At 39.7% G+C, this 26,135-nt stretch overlaps 1 protein-coding gene across 3 annotated transcripts in view; it reads right to left on the reverse strand.

Annotated features, from left to right (window-relative positions):
- CDH5 (cadherin 5) overlaps positions 1-21,164 on the reverse strand; it is a 31,253-nt gene extending 10,089 nt beyond the window's left edge. The window contains exons 1-5 of one of the 3 annotated variants that reach the window (XM_061348926.1): positions 20,944-21,164; positions 17,042-17,100; positions 3,803-4,004; positions 425-713; positions 219-335 (exon numbers count right to left, since the gene is read on the reverse strand). In XM_061348926.1, the coding sequence (XP_061204910.1) occupies positions 219-335; positions 425-713; positions 3,803-3,991 (595 nt within the window). In that variant the 5' untranslated portion in view covers positions 3,992-4,004; positions 17,042-17,100; positions 20,944-21,164. Of the gene's footprint in view, positions 1-218; positions 336-424; positions 714-3,802; positions 4,005-9,631; positions 9,758-17,041; positions 17,101-20,943 lie in introns of those variants that run through there. The other 2 variants (XM_061348924.1, XM_061348925.1) reach the window with 2 other exon arrangements.
- Between the last annotated feature and the right edge of the window lie 4,971 nt (positions 21,165-26,135).

Consider the following 26,135-nt stretch of genomic DNA (forward strand, 5'->3'; position numbering starts at 1 on the left):
GGCTGAAATGAGCACCTGAAATCCTGACTTTATTAGTTCATTTCCAGAGGCAGGCAGTGGTATTGCAGGAGTGTGAATGAAAATTTTTTCTAAATTATGGTTAAAATTATATTTTTGAGTTATTATCCCTGTTGTCCAGAATGAAAAAGGCTTAAAGCTACATTTTATTCTAAGTGTAAGGTAAAGAAAATGTGAGGACATTTTCATATCTGACCTACCAGAGTCATCAACTGTGAAGTACTCGTCTCCTTTAATGACTTGGTAGGTAACTGTGGCATGACCTGTAACTGTTGGGTCATCAGCATCTACAGCTGTCACTTTAGTGACCGAGGTTCCTAGAAAAGGGTTTTCAAAGAACATATTTAGTATAAATTCTGCTTTTTAACCAGCAACATGAATGGAAATGAGTGATGGGAGAACATACCTACTGGTGACATTTCTGGGACGGATCCATTGAATACTTTTTGTACAAACACAGGGACATTGTCATTAATGTCATAAACCTTGATGATGAATTTGGATGGAGTTTCCAGCGATTGGTTGGTTCTTCTGTCAATAATGAGAGCTGTCAGCTCATACTCTGCTTTCTTTTCTCTGTCTAGCCTCTCAAATGCATACACATCACCACTGGTTTCTTCCACTTTAAAAATGGTGTTGGCATATTCACCTTCAATAATATACTTAGCGTTGTTGTGCCTTACACTTGATGTGATCTAGAAGGAAAGTATAATTCAAAGAGGTAGAAGTGGGCTTTGTTATCCAGATGCAATGCAGTTTCTACCAGAAGATACACGTGATCAGGACTTCTTCAAACTCAGTTTGAAAATAGAATAGCCATTGAGGCTGATGTCAGCTGGAGTATTACTAAACAAATAGCACATCAGCTATAGCCATACAGTCATAGAATGGTTTAGGTTGGAAAGGACCTTAAGATCATTTAGTTCCAGCCCCTGCCACTAGCAGGGACACCTCCCTCTAGACCAGGTTGCTCAAGGGCCTGTCCAACCTGGCTTTGAACACTGCCAGGGATGGGGCAGCCACAACTTCCTTTGGCAGACTGTAGGATTGTAAGATGAAGCTTGCAGCCAGAGTGAAACTTTCTTGCTTATATATCAGGAAGCATTTATTTTTTCAGATCATATTTCATATTTCCTAAAGATACAAATTGTTCATGCAGTTAACACATACAAGTCATTAATCTCATTGTGTCTGAAATAATGTGTGCCACCATGTTCAGCTTGAGCTACTCTTTTTTGCAAGTAACCTTCCGAATTTAGAAGAGTTTTTTCTTAGATTTCGCAGAATTACAGAATCTAATCTATATTCAGAGGTATTGATATTATTCAGCATTATCTCTGTCGCTTAGAATTTAGCTGAACTCCTGCCATAGCTGACAGCTTTCTTGTGTTTAGTCACATGCAATTTTTTTCTAGTCAGTCTTTTAGGCTCATGCTGTGGCAGTAAGATTAAATTTCCACCTAAAGGATTTTAAAATTTAAGATTATATGTAATGGGAAAGGGATGGGGTAGAAGAGCAAACATTAATTAGTTAAAAAATGTAATTTAATCCAATGGTTTTGCATATTTTTTAATCTACAGGTTATCTGATGATTCTTGCTTTCCTATGTACTTTCACCCAGCTAAGGACACTGATGGAAGGTTTAAACCACAATTTTCTATGCAGTACATTAACATTCTTATTTTAGCAAGCTATTCATCAGTAATTGCTGGGTTTGACCAAGAATTTCTAGTCTTTTGTTACTGATGTTCTCATCATTTGCAGCTGCTTCGTATTCAGGATTTCATTTATCCTCCAGTTGTCATTTACTGTTGAACATTCTTTCATTTCTGTTTTCTATTTTGAAGTGCGTCATTAAAATTTTCTTCCCTTGTTTCACATACTTACTCATGTTTGTGGCTGCTAGGGCTGCTGAAGAACAATTTAAGCTCTGGAGATGTAACATAATAAAACCTCACCCTTGTCTCAAAGATGGTGTAGAATCATAGAATATTTAGGGTTAGAAAGGACCTTAAAATCATCAAGTTCCAACCCCCTTGCCATGAGCAGGGACACCTCACACTAAACCATGTCACTCAAGGCTCTGTCCAGCCTGGCCTTGAACTCTGCCAGGGATGGCGCATTCACAACTTCCCTGGGCAACCCATTCCAGTGCCTCACCACCCTTACAGTAAAGAACTTTCTCCTTAGATCCAATCTAAACTTCCCCTGTTTAAGTTTTAACCCATCACCCCTTGTCCTGTCGCTGCAGGCCCTGATGAAGAGTCTCTCTCTGGCATCCCTATAGGCCCCCTTCAGGTACTGGAAGGCTGCTATGAGGTCTCCACGCAGCCTTCTCTTCTCCAGGCTGAACAGCCCCAACTTTCTCAGCCTGTCTTCATACAGGAGGTGCTCAAGTCCCCTGATCATCCTCATGGCCTCTTATGACCTTGTTCCAACAGTTCCATGTCCTTTTTATGTTGAGGACACCAGAACTGCACACAATACTCCAAGTGAGGTCTCACGAGAGCAGAATAAAGGGGCAGGATCACCTGCTTCAACCTGCTGGTCACTCTCCTTTTGATGCAGCCCAGGATACAGTTGGCTTTCTGGGCTGCGAGCACACACTGCCGGCTTTGTCAACTTTTATTTATTTATTCAGTGTAACAGGTATAGACTTCCAAGAGTGCCTTTTCTAAAGCTAAGGATGAAAATACAAAGGAAAGCATCTAATGTCATAAAAGACAGAATAAAAACTTATTAGCATATTTCTGCTGCTGTCACTCAGTTCTGCCATGCTGCTGCTGTGGACTTTTTTAAAGGATTTATCAAGCGTTCAATCCTGCAAATGCAATGCTCTTAACACAGCCACTGCAGAAGTAATCAGAAGCATTTCACTGTTGAAAGACCACACAGCACAGTACAAAATGAATTACTCTTATTTAGGACAGCTCCAGGAATAGAAGTGTTCTCAATCTGCTACTGAATTGGTCTGAAATGAAACAGAGATACCCTGTATTAGCTCAGAGTACCCTATGGCCTCTCTCCTCTCTGTCGTACTGTCTGCCAGTGAGCAGTGCTGATCCAGAAAGGTCTGTTTCATTTTGCCAAGACAGCTTTGACAGATGCTGATTGTTGTACATGGGAGGAAAACCTACAACTGCATTTATCTGAAAAGTGTCAAAGTAGTTGCCAGTTTGAAAGAGTAAATTTGAAGAACTTGTTAATCATAGGATTTTATGAGTGCTTCCCTGAAGGAAATGTATTTTCAGGCAGGTCAGTGCTTCTTATTATTCTTAAAAATTATTTTATTTCACTTTGTGCAGCAAAGTTTTTGATTGTGCAGCAGCAATCTCAAACATGGCACTACTGTTTTGTGTCTAAACCGGGAGACATAAACTGTATGGATTTCAATATGTATGTTTTTATTAGCTGATCTCCTGGGTTTTTGAAAGAATCTTGAGCTGCCAGAAAAATATTGACATACATCAGCTGCCAGACTTCCTTCCTAAGGGTGCACCTGCATGCAGTGCAGTTGTTCCTGCACTGTGGATGCTCCATACTTCCCACTCTCCAAAATTTGTGTTCTTCAAAAGAATTCTATTGCCTTTGCCATTATTCTTGATTTACTCTGTATCCACATTCTTAACACGTGAGTATGTTGCTATTAAGTCCCATTTTTATTTCCGTTTTGTGTTTTTTCCCTCTTCTATTCTGCCTAGACTGCAAACAGGTAATACTTTTCTGGATATTAATTTGCTGTCTGCATTTCTAATTCTTCATTACTAGCAGACTGCTGTTTACCTTGCCAACATGGTGTGGTAGTGGTGTATCAATCTCTTCTTTGATATGCATTTGGTTCCATATCCAGTCTCTCTTCAGTCGTTTATGACTGGCGCTGTTTGAAGAAAAATTTTGGGTTGTTTTCTGACTTTCTTCATCAGCAAATGCTGGAACCATGAGCAATGAGAAAAGTAGAATAATGTGGTTCATCTTCTTTTGTAGCCTAGAAAGATATATAAAATACAAAAACTATATAAGTAACAAGAGAATTAGATCAATTAGAGCACATGTATAAGTTCAAATGGAATTTTCTTCTATAGAAATGTTTGATCACTTTCTGTATTAATTTTCATCTGCTTTAACATTAAAATTTGAAATATCAGGCTTCTTACTTCCGTTTTAATTAGACATCAGCTGTAAAACCCAACAAAGATATTTTAGTGAAATAAAAAATGTGCCAGTTTTGAAAGCCAGCATCCACCTGAGCTACCATTGTTCATCTGAAAAGGAGATTCAGAAGCGAAAATCAGCTGTTGTATTGCAGAAAGAAGAACCTGGCTGCAGAGCACAGCTCAGGGGAAGAGCAGGCATGGGAAGCAACACTGAGGGAAGTTGACCCAGGTCAAATTTTTGTTAACCTAACTCGAAATTTAATGTTCCAGCTTGACAAACCCAAATACAATGTTTCGACTTTCCCTGATATAAAATGCTATAATCAACATGCTATAGTCAATATCTTATAGAACATGCTACAGTCATGTACTATGTACATGCTACAGTCATGTTCTATAAGATATCTATATATAAGCTATATGTTCTATAGAGCATATATAGAATATAGTACATGCTATAGTAAATATCTTCATATGGAAAATATTGATTTAGCATAAAATCTGGGGTTTTTTTAGGTGGAAAAAATGATTCATGTGAAATTTTCAATCAATTCCAAATGAGATGTAGGAAATTATCTTTCTCAAGGAGTTCATGTATTGATTCAGTTTGAAACATTTGAAGACACATATGAAGTCCCTTTATACCCTGTTCTCAGGTTTTACCATCTACAAAATGATAATTTATGAAATTATTCTAAGGTGAAACCATATTTTTGCATCATCTGCTAATATTAGCAAACTTGAGGCCTGACTTTCCTATCAGATTGAGAAGTTATTTTAACATAGCAAAGCTGGTTCATTTTTTTACTAAATTCCCCCCTCCCAATATAAAAGACTGTAAGGGAACTTCAACACTCAATCAGACTTTAAATTACACAGAAATGATTTTCTGTTAGCTTTTAGGAGCTGTCAGCATGCACATCAAAAATAAAACTGTTATTTTGGTGGGGATGTTGACATCACACAGGTTGCTAGATGCAAGATTAAATTAATATTTTCATCAGGAAGGTGCTGAGATTTCCAAAATTACTCTTTGGTAACCAGGCAATCAACTTTATCTTGTAGTGCAGCTTCATTGTCAGTAAAATGATCTTATCCACTATGAAATTATGCTTTCCTGTTTTTGTTTCTCTTCTACATTGTTGTACGTAAACTGAGGAACATTCCTTGTTCTTTGTGTAGGAAGTGACCAAATGAGGTGGCTTTGAAGTTGCTTTTTAATAGCTGAGCTGTGTTTAATCCAGTGTTATGGATTCATATGAAACGTTTTGGATTTAGCTAGCTTTTCGTGTTCTATGCACTTACTTTGGCTCTGAATATTTTTAGAAAAATGAGTAAAATTTAATTGTTTTGCTATGTTTTATTTGCATACATGAACACTTCACACCTGGACACTGGAAGTTATTGATATGATTCTGCTGTGAAGGCATGAGTCTGTCTTTTAGTCTTAAATTACAAAACATGATAACCAAAGGAAACCAGCTGGTTGATGACAACTAGTGCAGGCTGTGGTTTTGGAATAAAACAGACTGTAGTGTTTACAAAGTAATTTTCTCTAGTTGCTCTGATACCGTGGAGATGTCCTGTACTGCTATACTGAAGAGATTAATTCGGAAAACTTGAGAACAAGACTGCCCACTTCAGTTTCATTTCACGTTTACAAACATCCTCACAGAAAGCATTTTTAACTTCAGTAGTCAAGTCTTCTTTAAAGCATAGTGGTCTCAGTAGAAATCTGCTTTAGAAAGAGAAATTTTTGTCTTCCTAGTAATATTTTCCTGGTATTTGCCTCTCCATTGACTAATGCTCTATTCAGAGCCTGACATGCCCTGCCTGTCAAATGCCTTAGGGTACTTCTCTCCCTGTTGCTGAGAGTGATTACTAGTAAGTACAACTCTGTGACCTTCAGTGTCCTCATGCATTGCTTATAGGAACACAGAACATTGCTTATAGGAAATGGAAGTCTCAAATTCATAGCAAGTATACAATTATCTGCATAGAACCTCTGGGACTGTGGTAGTATCTTGATTATTCCTGAGGATTCATGCAGCAAGTGCAAACTCTCCCTTGTAAGTAGGTGGTCTGTACATGTTTCACAGTTCAGGCCTTGTTTGAAAGCCTGGCCACTAACGCAGAAAGTCTTCCTAAATATATAGATTCCCAGACTGGTTTGGGTTGGAAAGGACCCTAAAGCTCATCCAGTTCGAACCCCTGTCATGGGCAGGGACACCTTCCATTACAGCAGGTTGCTCCAAGCCCCGTCCAACCTGGCCTTGAACACTGCCAGGGATGGGGCAGCCACAGCTTCTCTGGGCACCCTCATGGGGAAGAACTTCTGCTAAGAGCTCATCTCAGCCTGTGCACATTTCATTTGACGCTTAAGCTGCCCGGCCCACTCAGCAGTTCCATCTTTGTGTTCTTAGATTTTTAAGGTGGCTTGACTTCCATTAACTCCTCATTGATGGATTCCTTGGTAAAGCTTTTCTAACCTCCAGTGGTTCCTCTGTGACCAATTTGGTGCAGTTTGGTCTGCCTTCTTGTATGCAGTGTAGGTCAAACACAGACTGAGATAGAAGAGCCTCGTGCAAAAAAATGACTTCTGGTTCTCTTTGACATCTTTCAAAATTTCTCATTTTGGTACAAGTAACACTGCACCCTGGAGCACTTTGCGTGCTGTCTTTTCTAGGGACACATGGTACGTGTTGCTCCATAGAACAGTCTGACTCTGAGAAGAGTTTCTCTATGATGCTGTGCAAGTTTTCCAATTGGCAGCTGGAAGTCCAAGTTGAATCTGTAGCTGAATTCATCACAATGTTTAGGAATACCCTTCTCTGGGAGCACATACTAGCACTTCAGAAGCAGGACCCTGCTGAGCAGTTAACTGGGTAAGAGCACTGTCCTGTTGTGAAGGCCACATTCCACGGGTGTTAGCTCTTGACAAGCTGTACTAAACACTCTCTAATTTTTTCTCTGCAATAGTTTTTATTTCCAGGAGATCCCATTGAAATGCCAGAGGTAGCAGCAGAAGAGATGATATTCCTAAGCCTGAGCAGGTGCATTTCCATGGAGTCAGAAGCAAAAGAGTTTCTGAGGCAGGACAGGTAGCTGACATGCAGGGTTTGGCTTTTTGTTTCTTCTTGTGTTTGCTGTGTCAGCTAGGACTGAGAAAGGGACATAAGAAACACCCTTTCAAGCAGTGACCCCAACCCCCCCCCCGGCCACCCTTCCGGAGAAGGGGACAGCACAGCATGTGCTGTGACCCATGTGTCCCACGCGTGGCTATCCATGGCATGCTGCCATGAGGCCCCATCCTGGTCTACCTTGGCCAACCTCCAGTTACCTCTCTGATTAGACCAATCCTTCAAGCTTCTTTCAGTCTGAGCAGGGAATGGTTTATTTTGGTAGCGAAGCTTCTGTCCTTCCTCTTAGATTTTCTTCTAGCTAACAATGGGTTTTTCCACCAACATTATTCATTTAATGCATTCAATTATTTTAGCAAATAACTCTTGGTTTGGAGGGTACTACAGACTGTTAATTGAGAAATTCTGATATTCAAACTGATTTATGGGGACACATGACTCATTCGGTGTAGTTTATTCTTTCAGATTGGAAGTAATTATTAAAAAAATGTCAGGTGGAGGTACAGACAATGCTGTACTAATTAGAGGTTTGCATTTTACAAGTGGTTTTGTTAAGTAATCAACTGTAAGGCTGATGAGCAGCTAATAATATAATGAAAACACTTAAAATGAAATATTCACATGAACATTTGCAGGTTTTCTTTTTTTTTTTTTTCTCCTGTTTTTTTGCCTCACCTGAGTTGCTCTAAAATTTATCTTAATGCTTAGGTGAGGTTAGTTTAGTCGGCAAATAAATTTGTTCTATGCTTGCTTGTTAAATAGTAATGAAACCAGGCTTCTGTATGGAGATTTTGGTGAAGGAGGAAACAGTTGTAGCTGAAATTATGCTTTCTTTTCTGGTTGGTGGGACTAAAATATTATGCTAATATTTCAATATTTTTCAGCACCTAAAAAACAAAAATAGTGCTAGAAATGGTGAAAAGGAACATCCTAAGAGAGAAATTGGCTTAAAGTGGCTATTGTACCAGAACAGAAATAAATTCTAAAAGGTTTGTGTCCATATTGTTAAATAATTTGCAACCTCATTGTTAGAGAAGTTGGAAATGAAATTATTATTGATGATTGAGCTGGGAACTTAATGATTAGTTTTGCTTACAGTATCCTGGTTGGAATCTGAGCAAAGTAAATGAAAATGAAAAATCCCTTGCAAAACCAAAAGTTCCATCAAAGCAGAAAATACTAACAAAATTACTAATAAATCAATACTATAGGGCATAATCTATTCCACAGAACTGGAAATTGTGGTGTTTCTGCTTTTTAATGAAACCTCAGCTGCCATGCCTGCAGCCATGTAAATGTAAGGGGTACTAAATATCTGAAATACTGTATTCAATCAAGTGGAAGAAGTATGGAGCTGCAAGGGAGGTTTCTTCTCAGCTTAACGTGCTTTTGGTGTGCATGTGGGCCCTGACCCTGCAGGGTGCTTGGGTGGGTGTATTGCCCATGGGGATGCAGTAGCTGGGCTAAGACAAAAAGAAAACTAAGATGCATTCTTCACAAAAGGCTTTGCAGAAAAGTTAGCCGTGGATAGCTTTAGTTGAGTCTAATTAGTGTTTTATGACTTTCTCCTCTCCTGTCTGCTGCATAGTCCCCAGTATTCCTGCATAGCTTTGTGCAAACATTCCTGTTGCATTTACAGTGGATAAAACCCTACAACACAGAGTAGACAACACTTAGTGTATTTTTTTCAGATGGAAAACATTTTCTTTGATGTACCATCTAAACATCTCCAGAATTACTATGCTCAGTTAAGCCATGCTAGATATAAAGAGAGTATCTGACCCAGTGTCAGCTAACAAAACAACCCTGAAGAGCCATGCTAAACAGAATCCATGTTAACATTAGTTTCTGATCTATATTATGTTTAAGACCAAAGGTAAATGTGTGAATGCAGCGAGAATTAAGAAAGATAACATACCATACAGTGGAGGGAGGTAAAGTACCTTTTTCCTTGCAATGCCTGTAGTAAGCAGGCAAAACATTATTAAAAGAAAACAGTCGTAGCAATACTTAAGACTTCCATTCAGGGACTGTAGCAGGCTGTGCAAACATCAACTGATAAAGCTTTCTGATTTCTCTGTGAGAAGTGCTGCAGCTACATAAAAAGAAATATACACTTCAGAAGCTACATTTGAAGTGCAGAGGACATAAACGTGTTTTCCCATCTCCTGACAGTGGACCGAGGTCAGGAGTAAGAACAGTCACAGGTTTTGTTCTCCCAGTTTCCTTATCTCATAATTAGACAACGTTGCTCTAACCAGCTTCTAAAAACCCAGAGAGCCACACCAGCCAAGTAATCATGTCTGTATAATTGTTACCTTCACTCCAGTTTCTGCTTGGCGTCTAAGCTGCAAACCTGTGATCCTCCTTCACTCCCTTGAGCTTGCAGTGTGAGAAGAGTTGAGGGCACAAGTGAGTGCAGTGAGAAAAGGAACTCGGCTAGGTCTTCAAACTTTAGTAACATTACTTAAAAAACTAAGCAAATTGTGCAACATTTGACCTGGAGCAATTGTTTTTCTTGCATTTTCAGATGTGATTTTTTCTTGTGGTTTCTTAGTGTTTATCTTAGTTCTTAGTAAAGCTGACTTGTAACACGTCCTCAACAATGTCTAATGAGTCATTTTAAAATAGGCCTTTCCTCAGAACACTGTGACGCTTTTTCTTTTCCAGATTATTGAGCTGATTTAAATGTGCCAAGTGCCTGACTACCTGGTATTACATTTCTGATTGTCCTTATGTCGATTTTATGCATCTGCAAAGTGGTTTTCACTGATGACTGGAGTCTGGAGTGCAAATGCCTACCTGAAAACTGATTATAAAACGACTTTTTATATGCATGATAGTACCTTTGAGTAAATAGCCACTTTGATGACTAAACAATCTTGAGAGCAAATGCCTATCTGAAAACTGATTATGAAATGACATTTTACACTTGTCATAGTACCTTTGAGTGAATAGGCACTTCAGCAGGATCTTAACTGAACCTCCTACTTTGAAAAGAAACCCACCTGTCACTCACTGTTGTGAGAGTACTCTTGGATGCATTTGGTGCTGTTCAGTTTTTGGTGTTGATAATGCAGCACCATATATCAATATAGTTGAGGAGATTAATCAGCACTTGAATTTTTAGCGCTTCATATTTTTTTGCAGGGAAAAAAAAATAGTTCTATTCTGAAAGTTCTTTGGGGTTTCAGCTCCAGGTTTCTGGTAGTTCTGGGGAAAATGTATTATTGAATGGTTTGGGCTGGAAGGACCTTAAAGTTCCAGCCCCCTGCCACAGGCAGGCACACCTTCCACTAGACTAGCTGCTCCAAGCCCATCCAACCTGGCCTTGAACACTGCCAGGGATGGGGCAGCCACAGCTTCTCTGGGCAACCGGTGCCAGCGCCTCAGCACCCTCACAGGGAAGAACATGTACCTCGGATCTAATATAATCTCTGTCTGTTTAAAGCCATTCTCCCTGTTCTTGTTGCTATGCCTTTGTAAAAATCCCCCTTCCTAATTTCTTACAGGACCCTTTAAGCATTGAAAGACTGTGACAAGGTCTCCCAACTCTCTCAGCCTGTCTTCATTGGAGAGGTGCTGCAGCCCTCAGATTAATGATTTTTTTTCCTCTGTCCAGCTCACCAGAAAATTCTCTACTGCATGATACAAAACACATCTTTGACTCATGAGTAGATGGAGAAATAAGGTATGACATGCCTCTTCCAGAAATGAAGAAATTTGGTTAAAAAAGGTGTATAAATGCTCACTATGTATATGCTAAAGATTCATTGTCTGGTGGACAGTAAGCAGCCAGATTGGTCTCCTAGTCTTTCTGTTATCTCACATACAGAACTGGCTAAAAATGGGGGAGGCAAGCACTGGTTTGGCTTTTTTTTTTTTTTTTTTTGTCTTTATTTTTTTTTCTCTTTTTTAAGGAAAGAAAGCCCTCTCCAAGCTAATGTGTGACAGCTTGTGCTCTGAAGGCAGGTGGGCAGCGATAATGAAATCTATCTGAATGTCCTCCCAGAGCTTCCTGACACCCCTGCTTGCATTTAGCAAGTGATTTGCTGACGCCAGCATTAAAGTCCTGCAGTAAATACTGAGAGAAGGGCATATGAAAAGGCTGAGTGTGAACTGAAAATAAGAAATGTGTCTAAGCAGACATCTGCTGTAAGCAGAATGATTTTTGACAAATGGGCGAGGAAGAAAGTTGTAAAAGGTCACAAAGATCTCCTTTGTTCCTTGCCAAGTAGCTTTTATAGCAAAGGGATTTATAGGTTTGCAGTTTGATTCACATCACAGATATGAAAGAGCAGCAGGATGAGGCCGGTGCAGGATCTGAGCTTGCATCAGTAAATTCTTCTGACTTGCTGTTTTTTTTTTTTACATCAGTGATGTGCCTGGTAGTATTTTAGGTTGGTAGACAAATGAAAATAAACATATTGGTGTGGGTGGGGAAAGACTGGCCTGCTAATTTCAACCTATGACCACTGCAGTGCTACAGGTGCACTCAGCTATCATAGTGGGCCAGAACTGGAAGCCTTTTGTGGGTGATGACAGTTTAACTGCATCTGGTGATCTGAAACATTTCCGTTTGTGGAACTGAATCCCATACGAGATCTAATAAAACATGACTATTTCTGTGTACCCGTATAGCATGTACAACAGTGAGTAACTTGCACATAGGTCGGAGAGAAGATAGGGGTGGTTTTTTATGTGGTATGTCAAAAATCTCACAGAGTGAAGTTATCCAACCAAGAGGGACTGCTTCTGTGTTTCATGTACACAAGCTATGATCCCTATTCCAATTTTTAGTTAAATAATTTTTCTGTTGAAGTGGTGTTTTATCTGAGTTTCTTACTTACCAATCTGATAACTGAGAAGCAAATTAAATATGTGGTTTAGTTACTGGGCTTCTTAAGGAAGCACTACTGTTGGACTAGATTAATAATTCTTGAATCCCTTCTGTTGAAATGACAGTGCACTGTTTAAGTGAGGGTTGTTTGCTGTGGTGAGGATGAGTCACATGGCAAAGGTAAAAAAAATACTTTCAAATCATAAAAAATGGGTGATGAGAGCACTGGCCTTCTCTTTTTATCATATCAGTTACACAATCAAATTGTTTTTTCTTGTGGATGACTGTTTTCCTTCCATATGAGCATCCTGGTATGTCTACCACATAATCTACCAGTTTTAGTAATACTGCTGGTCTTCTACCCCACCCAGGAGGGAAATACATGTGAAGGTTTATGAGACCCACACCAAATCACTAGGTGAGTTTTAAGAATCTTCCTCATTTCACACTTTCAGCATGCAGATCATGTATCGTGCCAGGTGCAGAATCAATATCTTTACTTGTTTTTCATGATAATGGTATTTGTCATCACAGAGACTGTAGAGATACTTGAGAGCTGATGATAACCAATTTGAAAATGAACAGATGCAGTAGGTGAAGCACTGAAATATGTATGTTCTGGTGCTGCTTAAGAGTTCTTACTTGGGCCTTGCTACTATGGTCATATAATGCTTTACTACAGAACCTTTTCCTGAAGTGACCCCAAAATTGGTTAGAGTGATTTCAAGAAGCAAGTGGTATTGTCCAATCTTTTCTTGCATAAAGCGTTTTACTTCACATACAAATATGTTAGTATAAAATATAACAAGGGATAAAATGTGCTTAAGCGCAGTGTCCAATATAAACCTAGGCATTAAAATATTTTGAAGCTCATTTGTGATTAAATTATTAATCAACTTTATGACACTTTTTCATAACAAATAAATATATTAACATAAACAGAAGATTTTCCTTACTCTAAATTGTTGACAGCATGCAGAGCACTGAGTTTAAGGTCATGAGCTACTTTCTTACAGTTCTTCACAGCTTCTGAGCTTTGGGAGCGCGTGTATGAGGGCTGAATGACTCCTGAGGAGCAGGATTATTCTGGTGTTCAGTGAGAATGCTCAAACCCACAAGCAGAGTTTGGGAGCTGGTACAGAGAATATTGCACCTTATGATCTTCGTGTCATACAGATTCTGTGTTCTGTTGATTTAGAGTGATCATTTTTTAAAATCAGGAAGCTCATAGTACCTATGTCTACTGTGATTCATTTGCTTTGCAGATGTTGCAGGAGTGAAACTAACAATGAAATTACAGAAAATTTGTTCTTAGCCACACGTCTTTTGATGACAGTTGCCAAATGCTGTTGAAATCTGAGCTATTTTGGGGGATTAACTTTGCATTAAGTACTGCCCTTCTGTTCTGAAATGAGTTAATAAGGTGGGGGGAGATTAACCCTGCATATGCATACTTTGGAACTGCAAAACATTCCCCTGTGAATTCTTTGTCCAAAATATAAAAACTAAGAGGAAAATATCTCCCATCCAGATTAATTATTGATAAAGACAGATGCTGAAAATAGTGATGAAGTGCCAGGGTTACAGACAGGCAAAGAATGTGTTTTCTTCCTTGTATGCAAAAAGTAGTTTCAGGGATGATCTTGCAGTCAGGTGTACTGTTCCTGCGAATGACTGACGCTCTGCTGATCTCAGTGATACATTTACAGGACTGTAGATCCAGCTTCTTTTTTGCTTGCTTTGAGCCAGTTTCCTCTTGCTTAGCTCAGACTAAAGTGGCTCTGGTAGGAGAGACAGAGGTTCAGGTGTCTCAGCACTGAGCCTGCATCATCCCCAGCACTTTTCACACCTAGATGATGACGTTTAAGTTTTTGGAAGCAATGGAAGTTTGGGTAAGAAGGGGACAAGGGAATCCTCCAAAAATTATTTGGCTCATCCCAGTGCAGAATTGGAACAGTTTGGTTATATTGAAGGTGTCAGTGATCACTAAAAAGATTTCTCTAGCATCTCTAACCATAAGCTTTGTTTCCTACAGTAAACAGTGTGCCCATTTCAGAACTGAGCTGTTTTCATAAGGCCCCCTGGTTGGTTCTGCCAAATCTGCCACTGAATGTTTAAGAGTTTGGCCAAGCTGAACCAAAATAAGGTACACTATGAAAATAACATATTATAGAGCTTTTTGCACTTTCCCTTTGTTTCCAGATAAAGCCTTAGGATCAGTGAGGCTTCCTAGCACAGAGCTCCAACTGAGAGGCTTTGATTAAGGAAAAGTCCCCATCCTTTGAGAAACTGTGCAATAAATACAAATTATTTTTTTAAAGTACATTGTAGCTGTGTTTACAGCAGATAAGATTTTCTTGACATTTTTCTTCAGCCAAAGCTCAAGAGCAATAGTATCTGTCTCGAACACAAGCATCATGCACAGGTCACAGTAATTGGTGTTTATGTGCTAACAGTAATCTGAAGCAGAGAAGCCCTGTTTAGCTGGCTATGTGTTTTGATCCCTTTGTCCAGGTTGTTCTACCGGGTAACTGAATCCATTAGTATTTCCTCTAAAAATTAATTTTGTGGCAGATAAAGAAAGCATGTACAGAAATATAAATCTCTTGTTTTCTGGCTGGGCAGGAGGCTAAAAACCCTGGGTGTGTCTGTGTATGTTTTCTTTGGTAATTAGCATTCAGTATTTTTCTCCCTTTTAAAAATGTCTAATTCAAATGTCAGTTCATTCTTATCAGATATTTCCTGCCCCTATTCAACTAGACTTCCACACCAGGCTTAATTAACTTTAAGACCTTTTCTGCTTACCTCTATAGTTCAGTCTTTTCCTGGAACATTTCCATTGTTATAATAACTATGTGTTGTGAGATGATACAAATGATATTATTACTGCTCTTATGAATTTACAATGAGCCTTTCGATATTTTTATTTACAGCTTAGCTCCTGTCTGGAAAATCTCATCTTCAAATCAAAATAAAACTAGAGAAGCAAATTTCAAGCTTACAGTGCTCAGAAAGGGAACATGGAGGGCCTGAAAATTTGGGCCTCAGACACAGGAAAGCTTAAAAAGATGAGGAAATCTATTGTAAGTTTTGTGGGGTTTTTTTTAGAGCTAGGCTTTTTTCCTTATGGATTTGTTTCCATGTTGGAGCTATTGTGATTTAACTTTTTCTTCCCTCATCTATGTACTGACTTAAGTAAGACATTAGTCTGATGCATTTTGCTACCCCAGTCGTGAGGCAACTAGGGAACCTGCATGCAAGGAGAGCTTGCTTCATAAAACAGATTGGTGGCATGGTGTGTGATAGTTCATTTAAGTCATGACTGCAGAACTGACCCTGTTTCAAGGCATGCCATGTGTCTCTTTATGTGTGGTAAGAAGCCCTTGTGAAAGTGATGGGAGAGCTGGGCACATTCCAGCTGGATGTCCCGGGGACATTTCTGCTCACAGGTATTCTCAAGCCAGTCTCAGGATCTGGGCTGGTGGCTGCTGCTGCCACCCTGCTGGGGTACAGTGCGGTGAGCATGGGGAGCAGCCTGCGCCACCCTGGGAGCTGGTGGCTTTAAAGTAACCTGGCTGTCTGGGGAGTTCTTGTTCACAGCAGTGATGCACTTGACGGTTTGCTGCCTGAATCCATAGCACAGCTGGAGGTATTTCTTAATCTGAGGTTGTATCTCTCCTTAGTGGCTACATAAACAGAACGTTTATTCCTCACCAACTCGTATTCATGGCCACTGAAAACACTTTTCTTGTGTGAATGAACCCTTTCTCTTCATTTAAAGAAGCTAAAAATCAAGCCATATAAGGCAGGTAATCCAGCTCACCATTTCACAGCAGGAAAATGACGCTACATATTCCAGAGAGAAATATGCAGCTTTCTTCCTGTTTGAAACTTAAGTCATCTCCAAGTGCAGTTACTGGAGAATTCAGTATCTGTTCTAATCCTAAACTCTTACTAGGGCTGCTGTTGACAAATCTAGTGTACAAAGCAAATATATCCATTAAATGGTGCTACAAATGATAGAGCTCTGCAGTAGCTTTGTCACTGTCAAACTCACACTATTGTCTTTGTAAGATGAACCCATTACAAAAAGCATTCCTGCTTTTTGTGCTCTGCTTCCTGCTCTCACTTTTTAATTTCAGTGCTGGATATATGTTTTAGGTGGAGTGCATTGATAATGTAGATGATACTAAAATGTCCATAGTGTGACAATATTTATTTTTTTTTATGTAATAGCAGCCTAAAATCCTAAATCAACAGCAAATAGATAATATATACTACTTCATTGTAGCTCTGGACTCATAGATTAGATGGTGAAAAGTCTGATGTTTTGTTAGTAATATTAATTGGTTGGCCTAACCATAACATGAGTAAACCAGCTCTCTTGTGAACAGACCATATATATATATCTGAAAGATAATGGCAATAAATTCCAGTAACGTAACGTAAATCTCTGAATTCAGGTCTAGGACTGGAGGTAGTGGGGGAGTATCCCACAAAAAGAATGGAGAAGCTAATCTAAAGCTATGTGCCATTGGAGATTCTGCCAGTGAAGCTGAACCTGTGACAGGAACAGTTCCCATCAATGGCAGGATTTCCTATCATTTGCAGGAGAGCAGCATTAGGCCCTTAGTCTTCTCAAGCAGTATGTTGTAAGGTAGAATTTGCACTCCTAGAGGATTTCCAGGACACAAATTCATAGCAGATAGCATCATAAAAGGAAGGGGAAAAGGAAGACTAATCCTACCAATGCATCGCTTAGAAATGTGGACAAAGGCAGGAGAAGGAATTCAAGTGTATCCTTCAGGCATACTGTGGAAGTTGAATTTCCCTTTATATTGTCATACACAATAAGAACAAGGTCCCGTGTGTGCTGCAGATAACCCACCTTGTGTGCTGTGAACTTTGCCAGGTGTCAGAAGCACCATTCCAGATGTTGCTGGTGGGCTTGGGGAGAGAGGAGGTTTCAGGGAAATGTGTGACTTCAGTGGGGGCAAAGCCAGGTAGGCTACCGCTAATTTGTGGAGACTGACAGTAGACTTTTTGAAAGAATGTGTTACACAAACAGGAGGCTCTTTCTCCTAAAGTTTTGGGAGAGGACAGTGTGAGATCCTACATGAACATGAAGGTTCTGGTGATGCCTAGGGTAGGACAAGAGAACTGACCTCTTTTGATACTGAAAAATGAACAATTTAAAACATTTCTGCTTTTGGTCTACCTCTGTCTATGGTGGTGCTCTGTAACTCCTTATATTTCAGATAGCACAAAAGTACTCCTTCCCTTCCACTGGTCTTTTGGAAAGGCCCCATCCACCTTTGTGTCTCTCTTTTATTGATTGTAAATCTTTACTTGAATATACTCAGAGTACCATAACTGAAGTGTAGGCAGTGTGAACACCTGCAATGGACAGGTAAGTTTCTCCTCTGCGCTTCCCCTCTCTTTGCCCAGCTTGGAAGACACATCCCTTGAACTGTTCCACTTCTGTGAACGTCTGTGGGCTTTAACAAGCACCTAGGAGGGCTGGGCCCTAAATCTTCTGCCTGCCAGACAGATGTGTATAGCAGCATATGTACAAAAGAGACTCACGGCACAGATAACGTCTCAGAATATTACAGAGACAACTTACTTAAAATATTCAGCAAGATCTTAGATTCACAGTGTGATTAATTTCATGCTTATTGACAAATTTGAAATATATCAAGATGAGTGAAGATCAGGTTATCATTGAATGAAAGGGCTAGTTTGTATTGTTCCACTGAAGAACTATAAACAGGTGAAACTACAAACAGGTTAAACAGGCTAAACTTTGAGGGATTTTTGATTTGTAAACCCTTTACAATTTTTCTTTTTTTTTTTTTTTCTTTTTTCTGTTTCAAGACCAAACTGATTGCAGAGTTGAGTAATTAAGTGGTACATGCATTGGTAAATTCTGTTGGTGGGATTCCTGGGTTTGCAGTGGGCTCTGTACCTGGGGACTAGAGCAGGGTGATGGGAAGTTCCTTGGCACCAGACATGGTGTCTCCTGATCATGGCACCAGAGTGTTGTCTTCTTTCTGTGTTTGCAGTGGACATACACCTGCATAAGCCCTTCAAATGGAGCAGGATGCTGAACTGAATTCCCCACATGGATCAAGAAAATTCATTATGGATCAAACTAGTGTCAAGCTATGGATGTCCTAAGGTCTGTTCTCATCCGCTTTTCTCCATGTGTGGGGAATTATTTTACCTTAGTGATTGTGAGCTGGGCATCTCTCTGTCTTAGCAAGTCTCCAGTTTACACAGAAAAATCACTGTCTGCTTTGTTCTAGGTTAGAAGGAAACCAGTCCTGTGAGGGCTAAACTTTGAGGGATTTTTGGTTTGTAAACCCACAAGGATAACAAAGGGGAAGACATTTGTTTTTTTATAAAATTACACCAGAATATTTTCATGGCCAACAAATTTCTCCCAAAGACAGAGCACCTCATGTTTTCTTCTTAGCACTAATATCTGGACCTCTGAATTAAACATCTAGAACTTGAGCAAAACCTGGAATTACAAATACATTGCAAAAATAATGGTGAAGATTCCTCACAGAAAGCTCAGCTGCTTGAAATAATCAGTTACGTTTATTCTGTGATGTAACTTCTTTTTTTTTAGAAAATAGAAAGCATTAGCTGGCCTGATAGAAGCCTGTAGTTCTGTAGACATGTACCCTAACAAGAAAAAAGAGTTTTTCAAAACGCTTTTCTATTTTCCATTTGTAATATTAATGGAATTAATTGATTTATGGGTGCACAGTGAAGTCCTTTGTTCCATAAATGCTGTAAATCAGAGGAGCTTCTAAACCTTGCCCAGTGATTTTTACCTATATCCTGTTTTCAGTTCTGCTTCCTCCAACAGAGAGGCAGGATGTGAAACAAACCTGGCAACAAACCTGCTGGCCACTGTTTGGGTGGAACTTTCTCTGCCTCAGCTGCCTCTTCAGCACTCAGCCCTGCACCTAGTGCTCTTTAAGCTGCGGGTTGCTGATGGAAGTGTAGCTATGTCATGTCATAATTTCAGTGTCAGCATGTGTTTTAAAATGTTTAAGTAACAATTTTATGATCTTATGTTAAAGAGCAAAGCTTTGGCAAATTCCTGTTGCAATACAACCATAGCACTTGGAAAAACAAAGCCCAGGTTTGTGGGCAAAGCAGGGATGATTTGTTAATTGAGTTTATCTTTTGCTTTCAAATGAATTTTAGTGTTTGTAACTTCACATTCTTCTCCCCAGTATACTACACTATTCCAGTGTTTTCATATGCTAAATCAATTCCTTGTCCTTTTCTCCTGTTGGCCACCCTTTATTTAGGATAAAAAATAACTCCTGGAGACAACTGCAGATAAATTGCAAGTCAGCATTTCTGTGATTTGTTTCTGGTGTATTGGTTGTTGTTACAAGGCACAAATTAGCCTAAGATGAGAAACTTTAGTAAATCATGTAAACCATTGGAGTATCCTTGCTTTTGTCTAATATTTTTTTCTTACATGAACATCTATAATACTGTATGCTTTTACAAATGCTGATATAATGATTTATAGTCAGTGGAGGCAGGGACATATTGAACAACGATGCCTTTGTTAACTGCAGTATCACCAACTTCTAATATTTTCGATAGCTAAGAATGGAACAGATTTTCTCACAGAAATTCATCTTCTTCTGTATCTTTTTTCCTTGCATTTCTTTCCTTCCTTTATCTTTATTACAGTCTGACAAGAGCACAGTAAGGTGCTGTGCACACTGACAGTCCCAGTATTACAGAACAGAGTTCTTACAGGAAAAGCAGTATCAGTTCATCTCTTATGCATAAATGCCTTGTCTCTGCAAGCTGTACAGCAAACTTATTAGCTCAGGGTCTTGCTACACTATCTTTAGTAGTATCTTTACACTATCTTTATACACCAACCTTTTTGTAGCAAGTCCCTGCTCATAAAATATTGTCAGAAAAAATTATTCTTTTTGGACCACTGAAGTCAAGAAACTTCTAAAATAAGAATTTCTGGTCCTTTAGAACAGGGGCTATGAAACCTGGTAGCCCGGAGTTATGGTACTAAAGTACCTGGGGCACTTAAACTTGAAATTTAGGAGACCAAGTCACTGATGTGTTTATGTAACCTTTTCTCTAAGCCTTTAACAAATCTATTAGCTTGGGAAATATGCCCAAGTTGGCTAGGGTACATGGCCTTTACCTCCTCTGGATATTGGTCATGGTAAAGCCATAGCACCTTAAACACAGATAGCAAGTCAGCCCCCACTTTGATAAAGCATTCTGCACTGGATCATAGCACAGCATACACGTTCTCACCCAAAGCAGTACTAAGCCTGTAACTGTTCACACTGCAAGTGAAATCCTCTCCTTAAGGGTTACAGGTGCAATTTGCAGTATCATTTCTGTCCATTTTCCCTTATGAATAAGCATCAGCAATATGATCTAAATATTACAAATCATAATAAAAAAGAAAAAAAAGAAGGCACATAAAATGTCTCATATTTTAAAGAATCTAGGAATATTGTGATATAGCCCAAGAAAGACAGAGATTTTCCTCCTCCAGTGTCATTTGTAAACAGATCTGCTGTTATCCGCACTTTAATTTGGTTCAAGTGCCATCTTTGTTAGGCCCAGAGTGTTCTGTGGATGTATATATAAACTTCATAGCCTGTCTGGTAATATTTCTTAAGTTATTTAAGACATTGGAAGAGATTTTTGGAGTTAAAAACCTTTGAAATGAACTTCATAGCCAAAGAACAGCAAATACCATTTGTCCCTTACCTGAGTCAGAGTTGGTGGAGCTTCGGTTTGTTCCTAAATCAGGCAAACTAAAATCAGCCGTATCCCAAAACGTTAAGCAGTGTACAGAAAATGAAGATCAAACAGAAAAATACACTTCTCTTTTTGTTAAGCAATACTGGGAGTGTTCAGCTCTCCAGTCTCTAAGGTTTTCCAGCTGGGAGTCAGCCTTTTCCCGTCCTGCATCCCGGCATCCTGTTATTGTTCCAAGTAATACAGTGAGAAGAGGGAGTGGAGGAAATAGATAAACTCAGCCTTATTATTGCTATACCTACTGATTTGTTGCTGACTCTAATGAGGGAGCTGAATAAAAGGAAATAGGCTCTGAATGTAACACAAAAGTTGGTATGTTATTTAGTATTGTTTTGTAACAAGTTTTAGGAGTTAGCTGGTACTTTGAATAGCATCTGAGACTTGATCAGCAGACTATGCCTGTTTTGCACAAATGGGATTTCCAAAGCAGTTTGGAGATGTCCTGTCTGTAAAGATTTTTATACCTGAAAGCAAAAAGCTAGAGCCCTCATGTGAATGAGACTGTGTTTCTTTAAAGCACTGTCAGTGCTGGGTGTGAAAATGAAGTTTAACAGTATTTCTCACAAGTGAAATGATGACCTTAGAGTACCCAAACTCTTTTGTGGGACTGTGATGCATTCCTCAGTGCTACCTCCCATTTTCTGACCCCTATCTAAAGCTGAACACAAAGGTCTTTCCCTGGCATTGGACAGTACAAATGAAAGTGGATCTTTTATTTTTTAGCTAAATAATGCAGAAGAAAATCTAAGAAGTGTCTGATCTAACTTAAACCTCAGTTATAGCCTGTTATAATAAGTGCAGGCAAATGTTCAATGTATCTTACTCTGGACTTTAAATAATAATGTTCCACAGTTAAATACTCTCTTGCACATATTTGTCATCACAGTTCAGCACAGGTGAGGGTATTAATGTCCTGGCTTGCTAGAAGGATGAGGTTGGTTGGATTGTTTCACATTTTTATGATGTATAGCAGCACAGATGAGTGGCTTTTTAAAAAACTGCTACATTAATTATTCAGAAAAGTTAAGGAGCCAACAAGGAGAAGTTCCAAGTCTTATGTGAGGAGAACAACCAGAGTTAAGTTTTCTTACAAGAAAATTAGCTGTTCCTGTGTCATTGCTGAGAGGACAGCAGGGAGGATGTTGATAGAAGTTTTCCAGGGAAGTGTAGCTAATCTGGTCAGGATGCAGCTCAGAGATAATCTGGTACCCACAGCAGACAACGGTCCCAGATATGATTTACTTTTGCAAATGACTTCAACTGTATTTACAACTGTTGCAGAGCCTTTGATGTTCAGATCTGTGGACTTGGGAGGAGGCATGCTATTTAGCTATCCTAAACAAAGGATAAGGTTAAGGGAGCCCTTCATATCCACTGCTCAGAAAAGGAAAAGAGAAAACCCCTGTGTTCTCTATATGTGCCTTGACACAACAGGTCTAGATTACCAAGGTCTGTTTTGATGTCTGCTAAATAAGCTTAGATGCAGGATTTTTATCTATAATGCTCCTCAGGGAATGATCCCAAATGATCTCGTTTGGAAATGACAGGAAAAAATAGACAGTGGAAAATGCACCCATGTTGTGCTGAGCTCTTAGTAGCACTCTGGGCAGGAGCTGTAAAAGGAAACTGCCTCATCATTGGACTGAAAGAAAGGAATCATGAACCCTTTTGAAAACACAATCCACAGGGACTGTAATGAGCAAGTCTGCAGGCAGGCTCAGGCACAGGAACCTTGATATGGGATTTGAGTTTGAAGGGCAAGTCTAATGCAATGGTATGAAGGTGGTATTTTTTTTTCCAGAAAGGTTTTTGATAAACCATCTTGATTTCAATGAAACTTGTTCACCCAACGAATATCTCCTTTAACTGAAATGACCTTGAAATAGAAGCCCTGAACAATATGATCTCTTATTCTCCTATTAAAAATTATTATGAAAATCATCACCTTTCATTCATTAATACTGCTAATTGTTTGTAAAAGCAGCTTAGCTTTCACGTCTAACTGGTCGTGTAAATGGGAAGCTCCTGTTTTGGCGTAAAAGAGTTTCTCTGTTATGCCAGGTTTGAAATGAGAGTGATAGAACCCATCATCATTTTTGGTAAAGTTGGCAGTGAAAACACTCTCTTGCATGTGCATTAATTTAATGAATAGACAGAACCAGATTCTGCAGCAGGTGATGCACAGGTAGTGTTGTGGGGTTGCTGGGGCAGGAAGGATGGAGAAGTTTCCCTCTTTGAGCCCTGTCTTACACTCTGCCCTGACTGTGTGCTGTGATTCCTCACTCTGTAGAGGGATGCAGTGCATCAGAGGTAGGGAGCTAGAGAGAAGCAGGGTTATTGACCCCTCTCTTTCCTTCCTACAATATCTGTGTATGTGACATGATGCCTATCCTGATAATGCCTTTCCTGGGCATTCTCCCCATTAATGGTTCAGATGTTGCCAGCTGAAACACTTGGCTGCAAGCTCCTGACTTCAGTGCTGTGGTGACCAAGGGTAGTGTATCTGTGTCCCTGCACTCTGCAACTGTTTGACTTGTTCTGAAGTTGAATGTCTGCTAGTAAATTTTAAATCAGAAGATGATTATAGATAAACTTTAAAAAGGGTTGAAATAATGTTGATTTTTCTGTCAAACAAGACTGAAACCTATTTTTTTCCACCTCTTATTGTTCTGCGAGTGCCTCAGGGGAGATAAAAAGCGAGATTGTTGCTTGAACTGCAAGCTATACACCAAATAACCATTGCAGGCATTGAAGAGATGTCATCCCAAAAGCTGCAGCACACAAATAGCTCTGTAATGATAGGATTTGTGTGACTAATCAAGTGCAGAAAAAGTTTTATCTTAAGAGTCAGATTTTACAATATTGGGGTGAAAGGAGAGGAGTGCAACAAAGAGTGGGTCACAGACTTGGTGTTTCTTTCAGGGTGATGTTGGGCTCCCATGCACCTCAGTGTCTTTCCTGATGCTGATGCACTTCATCCACTTGTAAACTTGCTGGAGAAGGGACGTGTCTGACCAGTGCTTTGTTCTGTGCCAGATGAGTCTGAAAATAAACAAGTTCCTGGAAGGGAAGCTACACTGGGTGTTTACAGGACATGAGATGTCCCATATCATAAATGCTTTCCTTGATGCTCCTTGATTTTCCTTTTATCTTGTGAAATTAAACTGCTGGCACTCCAGTGAAGTCATGCCATTGACGTTAGTGTCTCCTGCGCCAGGTCACGGATCTTCCCTGCCTCCCTGCTAAGATCCATCTCACAGGGGTGGGCAGAAGCTCTCTGCTGCTGTGCGTGGAGCATCTTCCAGCAATGCTCTGCTGGGCTCCACTAAGGCAGACACATACACACGCACATGCACATGCTGTCTCGCTGCTGCACAGCCATGGCTCCACTTGGCCATGGTGTGCCAGCCCCAGCTGGTGGGCAGATCTCTCTGGCATATGGTTTCATGGAGTGGGAGAGAGGCTGTGACACCCTGCTGTTGATGCTTGAGGTGCCAGTGCCAGGATGGAGATATGCGAGGTGTGGGGTCCAGGCTCTGCTGCACCACACAGACTGCATGTGAGATGCCACAGGCTTCTGTGATAGGGATCAGATGGACCCGAGTCTCAGACTGCTGCCACCCTTTTCCCAAGGGCATGGGTTTTCACACTGGGGCTTTGTTTTGTTAAAGTAGTGCAAGAGAGAAGGGAAGGAGTTACATGTGCTTTCTGTAAAAGCTGTTTGTGGATCTGTCCGCTGGGCTGAGCATGTCTGAGCGTTTGCCAAAAGGAGGGTGGAGAGAGCTGCTCTGAAAGAATTCTTGCTGAGGGGTTGAAGTCTGGGAGCCAGTGCACTAATGCCTTGTAAATTGGTTCAGTGACTTTTACGCATTTATATCCACTCCCTTTATTATACCCCCCGACCTAGGCTGCCAAACACTGTGAAAATGCAGATGGTTTAAGTGTTTCACTGACAGTCCCCCATGTATTATTCCTGTTCTGCAGTCTGCACTGTGCCTCTTCTAGCCAGTGAGAATATGTGTAAGAACTCCTAATGGCTTGGAAATCAGTCAGTATGGATTTTTTTCTTCAGACTGTTGAAATGGAGCCATATGTGTGGAGGCAGCAGCAGCTAGTATTTTCCCTTATTTAAACACTGGAGGCCATTCTCAGCTGTGATGTTGTCTCCTTCTCTGCAATGAAGCAGCTCTGGTTTACCCCAGTTTGAATTTAGGCACTGCAGTGGAATGTGGAATATAAAGTAACAGTCTTTCCTTAGAACTGATAAAATAGCATGTAATTCTTACTGGAATAATTGCACAAATAGCTTCCTAACTTCTAACATCATAGAGACAGCACAAATCTGGTAGAAATACAAATATTTGTGATTGGGTTTTCTTGTTTGCTATTTTGGCAAAACGAAGCACCCTGCAAATAGTCAGGGAAACTAGTCATAGAGGCTGAAGGGCTTGGTCTGTCAAATGCCAGATTTCAGTGGCTGTGATTTTTGCAATACAGTGGAAAAAAACGTTTTTAATCTTGTGGTTACCTGTGAATTGCTCAGTTTGATAGTGCTGAGGCATGAGCCTCGTCTCCTCAGGTACATGTTAACGCTTTTGAGCTTTAAGTATCTCATTGCAAATCTGCTAACTGAGGGAATAATGCAGGATGAAAAATGTGTAATGAATAATGAAGAGACTCAAGCTTTAGGAATTAATGATTCATGCTGAAATATATCTGCCTTTGACAATTTTCTTTTGCTGATATTTCATCTTGAACCTACAAATGGTTATGCTGTGCCCATCCCTGTGCACTTTAACAGAGATTAAAAAGAATAAGAGTTAGTTGCTAACATCCAAATAGAATCTCAAATGAGAGAAAATGTATATTTAAAAGCACAATGGAAAATTTAAGACAGTTAAATCCCTGCTTTGACTTTTCAGGATTTACATTAATATTGGAAATTCAGAGAAATATAAAGATGATCTTGCTGTTTTGCAAAGGTTGTGCATGAACACTTCTATTAGGAATTAACTTCCTGAGCATGCTCCTGGAAAGGAATGCTGCTAAATTAAGTTGTTGTGTAAAGACATATTTATATTAAACAGGAGGAAAGATAAATGTTCATGAATTACTGCAAGTAGATTTACAGCTGTTTTGTT

This window comes from Neopsephotus bourkii, unplaced genomic scaffold (assembly GCF_033783945.1).
Source record: "Neopsephotus bourkii isolate Nb327-2 ecotype Australia unplaced genomic scaffold, CSIRO-AGI_Nbou_v1 NB_374, whole genome shotgun sequence".
Taxonomy (NCBI): domain Eukaryota; kingdom Metazoa; phylum Chordata; class Aves; order Psittaciformes; family Psittacidae; genus Neopsephotus; species Neopsephotus bourkii.